The 10793-nt window shown below is 36.6% G+C and overlaps 2 protein-coding genes and 1 pseudogene across 2 annotated transcripts; 2 read left to right on the forward strand and 1 right to left on the reverse strand.

Moving 5' to 3' along the window:
• Positions 1–2141: 2141 nt before the first annotated feature.
• LOC117622208 (eukaryotic initiation factor 4A-7-like) lies at positions 2142–4263 on the forward strand. Its single transcript, XM_034352798.1, has 4 exons — positions 2142–2207; positions 2575–2694; positions 2963–3393; positions 3604–4263. Exons 2-4 carry the CDS (start codon positions 2580–2582, stop codon positions 4243–4245), a joined length of 1188 nt encoding a protein of 395 aa, XP_034208689.1. The 5' UTR covers positions 2142–2207; positions 2575–2579; the 3' UTR covers positions 4246–4263.
• Positions 4264–6059: 1796 nt separating this feature from the next.
• LOC117622189 lies at positions 6060–6768 on the forward strand. Its single transcript, XM_034352777.1, has one exon. It carries the CDS (start codon positions 6219–6221, stop codon positions 6570–6572), a length of 354 nt encoding a protein of 117 aa, XP_034208668.1. The 5' UTR covers positions 6060–6218; the 3' UTR covers positions 6573–6768.
• A 2385-nt stretch (positions 6769–9153) lies between these two features.
• Positions 9154–10744, reverse strand: LOC117620661 (annotated as a pseudogene).
• Positions 10745–10793: the final 49 nt, after the last annotated feature.

Raw genomic sequence — 10793 nt, forward strand, 5'->3', positions numbered from 1 at the left:
AAGTTACTAGTCATTTATTTATGAGATTTCTTCCATCTTTTATTTTCTTTTGTATTTTTAACCCTTTAACAACTCACCGATAAAAAGAAGGGAAAACTCAATCTTGATAGGAGGATTTTTGTTCTCCAAGAAAAAAAAACAAAGAAACTTGAACGCATAAGAGGGCTTTGCCTAAACCGAGGGTCGGCCCTGACTTTTGGGTGGCCCTAGGCTAGAAATGAAAATGAGGCCCATTTCTCTTTCATTATCCTAAATATAAAAACTAACACGGAAATAAAATTATGCAATTAAATACAATTTGGATAAATAAACAAGGCTCTAGTATTGGTCATATAATCACTGCCCCAATCTTTAAAAACAAAAATAATGGTACAAATAATTTGCACTCTTTCATATTTCCTCGCTAAATAATCTACTAACAAGAATTTTTGGATAAATAAAAGAATTTCTAGTCCCTATTGACTTTCTTTCATTGATGGCTACTTTTAACAATTAAAATACTTTTTGGTAATTAAATACTTAAATACATGCAATTGATGTTCGTATATTACATAATTTTCATTTGGACTCTTCAAAAACACTTGTAATCAAATTTGGGGCCTCCAAATGCTAAACTATTGAAATTATTCTCTAAAATCATATTCTTCAACTTGGTATATATATAATAGGCTAAACTGTAGCAATGATCCCTGGACTGAGATGACGGAAAGGACGATTTCTGAAAGTGGATGCATAATTAAAGTACCATTGTAACAATTTAGCAATATGAGAGACAAAAAGTAAAGTTTGATCTTAGTCCATGGACTATTACTACAATTTTGCCCATATAATATATATATATAATTTGGGGCACTACAGATGTGAGACCCATGCCCATTGCCCTCCTTGCCCACCCTCAGGGCTGGTACTGCCTAATCCAACACTTTCAAACTTATATTCTAGTATAATTATATAGAAAACAAATTCAAACTTTGGCAAAAAAGAAAAAAAGAAAGCAAATTCAAACCAATATCAGTGATAGAGGACAGTTGTGGAAGATAACCACAGGTATTTTTAAACTAGACTTGAGTAAAACAAAATATGAAAATTTTGAAAGTAAGAAAAGAAGCTGGAGTTGAGAGAATTTTAAAAATAATAATGGTCTGTTTGGATGAGGAATTTAGACGAGATATTTAGGCTTTCTTAGGATTTATAAATTCACATGGGCTAAATAACTTGTTCGGTAAACGCTAAAGGAGGAACTTGAAAAATGACTTGGAATTTGAAGGAGGGCTTTGTAAAGCCCAAATTCCTTTATGAAGTAACGCCTCACTATTATCAGTATTGCAACAACTATTCATTATACCCTTCCTACAGATTTTGGGAAAGCATCTTTTGATAAGCAACTTAAAAACTCCTCATTATCATGGATTTATATAATTCTTCCTAATTAGGAAAATACTTTTCTCTTTCCCTTGAAAAGGAACTCCTACTTTTGTACAATCACAGTTTGACATGTGTATAGAGATTTTTGTTTTTATATTTATAATTAATTATTTTTTCTATATGTGTTAAACTGTCATTTGTTATAAGTAAAAATACCTTCCTCCAGGAAGGGGGGAGTCAGTGTCCTTGTTGAAATAGTATGAACTTTCAGTGTTTTACCAAATAGACAATTCCGATCATAATAGGAAAGGCACCATTGCTTGGATATCAAGCAACCAAAAGGTTTTTGTTTCCTATATAAGTAAAGAAGAAAGATCGGTATACCAATAAGCTCTATCTAATATCTTCTTATTTTCTAATTACTGAACCAAGAGATTACGGTACCACCGCACAGCAGTTATCAATGGAGTGGTCTGAATCTTCTGATCAAGAGCAGACCTCCGGCACCACGGTTGTCTTGGCATCCCTCACTGGCTTAGCAATTGGAGGGTCACTTGTGGCCATGATAGGGTTCAGCATCTTGGCCTCAGTGGCACTAGTTTTGTTGACTGCCAACATCACCCTACTACTTTTTGCTGGCTTTGCGTTTGTGGGAGCAATTTCTGGGTTTGTTTTGGTTCTGGCCATGGCTCTCGCCGGCGTGCTTATGCTGGAGAGGATGCTCCAGAAGCGTGGAGGCACAAGCCTTTTGAGTTTTGTCAGTGAGACTGAGACTGAGACTCTGGTGCCTCAGACTGAGATAGTAAAAAAGGAACAAGTCCAGCATGAGAATAATGAACAGGGTAGGGCACAGAGTACCTTCTAGTTCTAATTAGCAAAGTCATTTATTAATTGCATGTTGATGTTGATGGTTAATTAGCTATGGTAAATTTTAAAACTCTTGGGTTTTAGTTGTTTTTGGCGTCTTAGTAAGCAATTTCGAACATGACAATTAAGAATTCCTCAGTTGTCTCAGCAACCCATTAGCCGATGATTAATTTTTTGTTTATTTTTATTTTCAATGCTAGTTAGTATGTCTCTTTGTGGAGCTTTCTGTATCTGTGTTCTTGTTGGACTGCAATACTTCTATGTTTGAAACTATACTGTATAGAAAATCATGTTTAGCCATTTGAATGTTGAATTGAATTACTCATGGTTTTCTGTCTACAGATGATATGGCCGGTCTTGCTCTTGAAGAACAAGAGGATTTCACAACATTCGATGAGGTTTACAGTGATTTTGAGTACATGGGATTGCAAAGTAATCTTGTGAGAGGCATTTTTGCTTATGGTAAGCATTTATGATTACATGGCCTTTGCTTTTTTGTATGATACAATGGCTTTCCCTTTTGAAGTTGTCATGATTTATCCTAGAAAACTAGGAATCCATTTATTTTCTGTTTGTTAATTTACTTTTTATAATTTAGTTTCCAATTTTTTGTTTTTCCATTAGGCAACATTATCCAGTACTTTCTTTCAAAACAGAAAAGAAAATGCTATCTTCATCTCTACCTTTTGCCTTGATATTTCAAGTGTATGATTCTGGTTTTGTTTGGAAGGTTTTGAGAAGCCTTCTGCAAGTCAGCGAAGGGGCATTGTTCCTTTCTGCGAAGGCCTGGATGTGATTCAACAAGCTCAGCCTGGAACTGGAAAAAGAGCTACTTTCTGCTGCGGAATTTTGGAGCAACTTAATATTGATTTGGTCGAGTGCCAGGCTTTGGTTTTGGCACCTACCAGGGCCTCGGCACTGAAGACTGAGAAAGTTATGCTAGCACTTGGCGACTATCTTGGGCTGAGGGTTTATGCTTGTGTCCGTGGCAGAACTCGTCATGAGGGTCATCGCATTCTTCACGCCGGTGTTCATGTTGTTGTTGGCACTCCTGATTGTGTATTTAAAATGTTGAGTAGCCAGAACCTTTACTCAGATCACATAGATATGATTGTATTGGATGAGGCTGGTGAAATGCTTACCGGGAGCTTCAATGATGAGGTTAGTTATCATGAACTTCTTTTGCCAAACAGTGTGACATGTTATGTTGTTTTCGGGTTGAATGTATGATCTAGATTGGTAGAACGACAACATAACACACTACATTATATATGCAAGAGCCCTTGTTATGCATTAAGATTGTTAATCTTTTCTTTCTCCCACTACTTTTTATGGGTTTGGATTATTATTTGACATGGTGTTTTGGTGCAGATCCTTCACATTTTCCAGCTTCTGCCATCACCAGTTCAGGTTGGGGTGTTCTCTGCTACAATGCCACCTGAAGCCCTTGAAGTCACAAGAAAGTTTATGACCAATACCAAACCTGTGAAGATCATAGTAGAGCATGATGAGCTCACCCTTGAGGGTATCAAGCAATTTTATGTCAATGTTGAGGAAGAAGAATGGAAGCTTGACACCGTTTGTGAGCTCCATGATTCCTTATCCACCTACCCAACTGTCATCTTTGTTGATACAACTCACAAGGTGGAGTGGCTTACCGACAGGATGAGAAGCCTTGACCACACCGTCTCTGCTATCCATGTTGACACGGACCTGAACACTCGTGACACAATTCTGCGCGAATTTCGCACTGGCTCTTGCACAGTTCTTATCACCACAGATCACTTGGCTCGATGTATGGATGTGCAGAAAGCACGTGTTGTAGTCAATTATGATTTGCCAAATCAACCAGAAAACTATCTTCATCGTATAGGACGAAGTGGAAGTTTCGGAAGTAAAACTGTGGTCATCAACTTTATGATTAGGGATGAAGAGAGAAAGGTGCTTGACATTCAGAGGTTTTACAAATTGGTCATTGAGGAGCTGCCTGCAGATTTTGCTATTCTCTTCTGAGCAGCTTATTTTGTTTTCAATCCCTTCCCTTTTTCTTTTTGAAACTTTGAGGCAGAGTTTCATATCCTTATCTTAAACTTTATCTTCTTGCATTTTGTTTTTCACTCAATTAGTGGTGTCAAAAATATCCAACTGTACTTCAATTAATGGTTTTGTTACAGAAAGAAGGTGCTGTTTTGGACTGGTTTATATGTAAAGCTTGGTTTCATATGGTTGCTGTTTTGGAAATTTTTCCCTAATTCTTGAATAAGTATTTTATGTTAATGATTGGTTATTTACTTCTAATCTCGGCAGTTAGATTGCATTCATTAAATGTGTTGATAGTCTCTTAGATGTAATCCAACGGTCGAGATTAGAAGTACGTATTTAATCCTTAACTTAAATACTTATTGGATAATCTCTTTTTTATTTTTAAACTTATTATTTTGGATCATGAGCCATATATATTCTTGCATGTGATAGGATCAAACCCTCCAGCACCACAATCTTGAAAACTCGCTAAAAAAAAGCTAGGCCACCAGTTATGATCATGTTGACTTTTGTTGTCTAGCCAAATTTAAACTCACACCAAATTCAACCTTCTCAAAGACAACTTATTTTTCACATAATTAAAGTAATTAATTCTTATTTATTAGCCAATTGATAATCTGCTAGAGGTAGTAGCTACAGGAAGACATGATGTGGTTCCTATCTTTTCCCAATAATGCCAGAGACTACTTTCAAGCTCCCACAGACTATATACTTATTAACCTTTGAAAGAGGAGAATCAACTTCAGTTTAACACACTAAATTTGAGCTCCAGCATAATAATTATGTGAGATTGCTTATTCTATATATGTTTAAAATTTAAACACAAAATATGCCAAGTCAACCGGGCGACTCTCTCCCCTGTCATGTTGTAGAGAAATTTTCCTTCAAATTTTCGTTGGGGTCTGCTTCTTCCCAGTTTTGTGCTGGGTTTTGTTTCCCCCCAGTCCTTTTGGACTGACTTTTAAAGATCCTTTTCGTTGTGGAGGTAGAATAATTCTGTGAGATCATGTGGGATGTGTTGTGATTTTCTTTGGCCAAGTGGATATTGAGCGGTAAGGTCCTTTCACTTTTGGTGTTTCTGGTTCATGTTCAGGCAGAATCAACTGTTTTCATAGACTCTATAGCAGTGGGGCTGTAAACAGTTTTCTTGATCCGCTATCTGTCAACTCTGAGTGAACTGAGCTTGATTTTGTAATAATTTTTACTCATTATCTTGCTAGATTTATTGTATGCAAGAAGCTCCGTTTGAAGCGTGTTCTTCTTATACATCTCTTATATTTATCCCTTTATTAATGAAATTCCCCACAAAAAATTTGAAAAGTCAAGGCACGCCATTATTATAACACACTCTCTCTCTCTCTCTCTCTCTCTCGATACCAAATTTTTTATCCAACTTTAGCTGTTCCACGTGTGTACAAACCCAGTCAAACTTGGCAGCTAGCTTCTAATCCAATACAAATTACAACACAAGATGAATCAAATCTAAATTTCGAAAATTAAAAAAAGATTCAGATTTACTTACTACCAGGATTTGATGAAAGTTGTTGACAATCTTTATTAAATCATAATGGTGGCCAAATATAAAAAAATATAATGATTTTTCAAGGAATAAACAGTGATATATTTTTATGCATGATGTCAAATTAGGGTAGACAAGAATGGTTGCACTGCATGTTATTGATTGTTGACACCTTAAATAAAAAAACAAGACCTTGAACTGTTCCAAAACTAGAATAAATAAATACATTTATGACTTAGACAAAGAAATTTTTTTACTAATTTTCAGTTTCACACACAAACAAAGAAAAGCAAACCCAACAAAAGAAAAGTCCTTGCCTCCTCCTTCCCCGTTGTCTTATTGCCATTCTTTGCATTGAAACCTTCGAACTCCTGTCTGCTCTGCTTCTTCTTCTTTCATTTTTCTTCTTTTTTTTTCTTACCCCATGGAGGATTTCAGATCTAAGTCATGTAGAGATGGGAGGATGGAGGTTTACTATGGAGGCAAGGCAGCTCCAACAAGCATGCAGGATCTTAGGAGTTTCAGTACCAATTATGCAGGTTCTTGTGTTTCTCAGCCAAACCATCAGATGGTTAAGGATGTGAAGATCAAGAAAGGGAAGAGCAGTTTGGGGTCCACCTCAAGGAGCTGGAGCTTAACTGATCCAGAGTTGCAAAGGAAGAAGAGGGTTGCTGGCTATAAGGTTTATACTGCAGAGGAGAAGATGAAAGGGTCTCTGAGGAAGAGCTTTAGGTGGATCAAGAACACCTACACCCAAGTAGTCTATGGCTGGAAATAATTGGTTGGTACTTTGAAAAAGAAAAGAAAAATTGAAAATTTTAAATAAATAAATCTTTTGGGTTTGTAGTCAGCTCATTAGTGTTTTTTGTTCTGTGCATTTGTGAAGTGAACTATGCATCTGTGTAAGAGTCTTGATTGCCAAAGAAATTAATTACATAAAAGAATCCAATATACTTATGCTTCATCTCTGTTAATTATGGTTCAAGAATTTCTTATATCCTTTTATTAGCTCAGCAAGAAACCTTAGTCTGTGAAATCAAATTTATATACCTCCTCAATCATTTTCCCAAGCCTGTGTGATTGTGATTTCTGTGATGGTTGTTCTTGGACTTCAAGTTATTGAAGGTATGTTTTTGAAAATGGTAAATCATTTTTCATTGTAAAAATTTTAAAATACCCAATGAAGTATTTTTGTGTGAAGATTTCCTTCATTTAGGCCACTCTGTTGAGTGACTGCCCTCCTCTCTCGCTTTTCTTTTTGAGCTTTTCATGGTTTGATCGAGGTGCTTATGCTAAAATGTGGATCGTGGAACGCGAATGCAGATGGTAGTTTCGATTTGGTATCTGGAGTCTGGATTATGAATGGAGGGTTCCAAAAGGCATGATGCTGTTAAGATGCAGTCATTCTGTGATCCAAATGTGTCCTGACAGTGTATACAGTTTTTATATGCCTAAATATGTATATGTTTTGATGAGATTTATCAAATCTGATGTGATATGTTGTGGCTCTAGATGTGATCCAGATAACATCTTGATCGTACTGTGAAGTGAACCATAGACACAACTCAAACAACATCTGGACACCATCAAGACACATTTTGATTACATCTAATTACATCTGGACCTTAAAGGTGTTTAGTATATACCCAGAAATTGTAAGAAGAAACTAGCATAAAGAACTTCATGCTCTGTCACTTAGGAGTTTGAGTTGGGTTCAAATTGCAGATATAATTTTTTTGGAATCCAATCTGAGTACCAATTTACAGTGCCACACAACTCTCTTTCTTTAAGCATGCATCTCTCAGAAGAAAGACGGTTGAATGCATCGTATATGGATATGAAACCTCAAGGTATAATGAATTGCCATTAGAAATTAACTTCTCACATGTCACCTGAAAAGTACATCTTTGTGTGCCTAATCATTTAAAAGTCACTCTTTACAAGACAGAACGAAGTAAAAGAAATGCCTATTGCAATGTTCAAAGTAGAGAAGGATTTGACTGTTTGTGGGAGCACAACTTACAATGAACAAGGGGTTCTTATGATCCTCTTAATCATCAAATGAATAAAAAACACTGAACAAGCTTCATCTTACAATCGTCTCACTCCACCTCCATGTTCAAATTCTAATCCGAGTTCTGCAAGACCTATTTTCCATGAAAGATGCTCAACAATTCACTACTTTCTCTTGATAGTTGATCAAAAACCTGTCCAAGAAAAACTTCTTACTCTTCATCAGTATGGTATTTAAAGAAATTCTTCCTTTACTATTAAGCCTTTCAACACCAGAACACCTCCTTGGTATGATCCACTTCTCTAAACCATGAGACAGAACACCTGAATTTCCAGCCACATCTGCAGGCTATTTCGTTCATAAGAAAATCAATTTTACTAGAAAAATTCATCTCCGAGAAGTTCATAAACAAGGGATTCTTTCTAAATTCCAACAAGAAATCATCTTCAGTCCAACCACACTTCCTATAATTTTTTTTTCCCATTTTGATGCATCCATCATGGACATCACATGCAGTGCTTTCATGAACGCTGCAGATGAAGGCCGAAACGCCATGCTCATGACCTTGTCGGACATCACAACAGGATAACAGGTCACCCACAAGGAGATTGAGGATTCTGGCACTCCAAGTGCTCTGAGAACTAAAATATTGGAAGCAACATTGCCTATTACTTTGTCCATCAATATCTTTTTCGGAGTTCCTTAAAAAATGAGCAATCTTCTTCTCATCGAGGAGAATTACTTGTCCCTATGTTAGCTCCCTCTCTGTTTTATTATCCTCGTCTTTGATAAATTGGGCTTGTCATTAATTTCTAGTTAACCACAAGAGAAGAACAGAAAAAAGGCTGGAGAAATTTTTAGGATGTATTAAATTTGTACTTAAAGAGTGTGAATTTTGCAACGTTAAGAATTCCAACATAACAAAATGGAAAACTGGGGAGAAATCACATGGAACTAACAAAACCAAAGAAAACAAGCAAAAACCAAGAACCATATAAAAAGTAAAGATGTTTAAACACAATCCAAGAACCCTATCCATCGATTGGTTGGTGGATTTCTTTTGTTGTTAAACCCGAAAAGTCTCTGGTAGCCAACTTCGAAGCTAAATCAGACACATATATGTGAAGAATCTAGCCTCACTTGTCAGGTGATACCACCAGAATTGACAAGGGCAAGTTTCCCTTTCATCAAGCCTTTATTTTGAAAAATAAAAATAAAAGAAGGAATTATCTAATATAGAATCTCAGAGTATAATGAGAATGCCATTAGAAATTAATACCTTCCAAATCACTTAAAACATGGTTCTGCATAGCTGTATGAGAATCATTATTTACAAAACAGAACATAAAAAAAGATATTCTATTGTAATATTCGAAGTAGAGCAAGATCTAACTCTTTGTGGCAGCAGAAGTGACAATGAATAAGTAGTTCTTATCATCCAGTTAATCATATATTTAAGTACAAAACTAACAAGCTTTGTCTTACAATTGGTTCACTCCACTTCATTCCTAAAATCCAAAGCAGAGTGTTCCACAATACCAATTTTCCGTTGAAAGATGTGCAGTAATTCAGGTACTTGCTCTTGATATCTGATCACAAACCTATCCAAGAAGTACTTTTCGGGAATCATAATGGTACCTACAGAAAATTCTCCCTTTACGATCAAGCCCTTCAACAGCAGAACTCTAATAACCGAACACCTAGGTATGACCCACTTCTCCAAACTATAAGTTAGAACACTCTGCCGGTTGCCAAGCCATCATAAGAAAATCCATTTTACTCGAAAACTTCTTACATGATAAGCTCATAAAAAAGGGATTCTTTCTAAACGCCAACAAGAAATCATCTTCAGTCCAACCGCACTTCTTATATACTTCCATATTTTGATCCCATGTTAATGCATCCGTCAGACTAATCACATGGAGTGCTTTCATGAATCTCGCAGATGAAGGGGCGAATCCCATACCCGTGACCTTCTTGATATTTTCCTTGAACTTCTCAGTATCAAGGGACACTGACAGGTCACCCACAAAGAAATTGAGGCTTGTGGCACTTCAAGTGCTCTCAGAACTGAAATATTGGGAACCATATTGATTAGTTTGCTCGTCATCACCCAGTATGAGCTCCTAAGAAAAAGAGCAACCTTTTCATCGACAAGAAGTAAACTTTTGATAATATCATAACAAGGTATGATAGTTCTCTCCAGGCTGTTTTTCAATATTATATTTGGGTTGGAATAGAGGACCCGAAAAAGGCCAGTGCCTGAAAGGCCAACAGAACTGAGAAACTCAAGTTTAGGCACAACGGTCTTCTCAGCATTGGCTGAGAGCAGCTTTGGGCGTTTCCTAACAAGTTGGGAGATGTGGTCATCAGAGAATCCATGGTTTCTTAGAACATTAAGAACTGAGTCTGGTCCTTCTCGGTTATCAAACTGTACACTCTTGGAAGCAGAGAGAGCCAGTTTTGGGGACAACCCACGTGAGTTTATAAGGTATGAAACTGTAAAAGAGATTACTTTTTCTTGTAGCTTATCATTTCCAGAAACTAATGATGATTTTGATGAATATGAGCTGAAAAAAATAGGTTCTTTTTGAAAGAAATGCAAATGGGTCAATGAACCACCAACATTTCTACAGCTTGGAAGCAGTAATTGCAATCTTTGACAAGAATTAGACCCAAGCATAATTGCAGTGGACCCAGAAAAGATCAGACAAAAGCGCAGTACTTTCAGTGAACGAGAAGGGAATCACCAAAGACCAATGATCTCTATGCTCAGCTTCGACCGCCAGCAATTAACTGTTCCAAGAACTGATTACTTCCGACGCCAATTTGGGGTTTAGGGTTTGCTCCTCCGCTCATCAAAGAACAGAACTGACATAATGGGCCGGTGGGAAATGCTGCAAATTCATGCCGTTGTAAGGGCATTTGAGTCTTTTACGTAATTTTTTTTTTTTTTTTTTAAGTTCAAGGGAAAAAACAAAAGTT

The sequence above is a fragment of the Prunus dulcis genome, chromosome 3 (genome assembly GCF_902201215.1).
Source record: "Prunus dulcis chromosome 3, ALMONDv2, whole genome shotgun sequence".
NCBI classification, from domain to species: domain Eukaryota; kingdom Viridiplantae; phylum Streptophyta; class Magnoliopsida; order Rosales; family Rosaceae; genus Prunus; species Prunus dulcis.

What these genes read in the sequence shown, in the direction of transcription:
- LOC117622208 (XM_034352798.1), top strand. Translation starts at nt 2,580, where the DNA reads ATGGCCGGTCTTGCTCTTGAAGAACAAGAGGATTTCACAACATTCGAT. An exon ending in GAGAGGCATTTTTGCTTATG is followed by an intron (nt 2,695 to 2,962) that starts GTAAGCATTTAT and finishes TTTGTTTGGAAG; the next exon opens with GTTTTGAGAAGCCTTCTGCA. An exon ending in CCGGGAGCTTCAATGATGAG is followed by an intron (nt 3,394 to 3,603) that starts GTTAGTTATCAT and finishes GTTTTGGTGCAG; the next exon opens with ATCCTTCACATTTTCCAGCT.
- LOC117622189 (XM_034352777.1), top strand. Translation starts at nt 6,219, where the DNA reads ATGGAGGATTTCAGATCTAAGTCATGTAGAGATGGGAGGATGGAGGTT.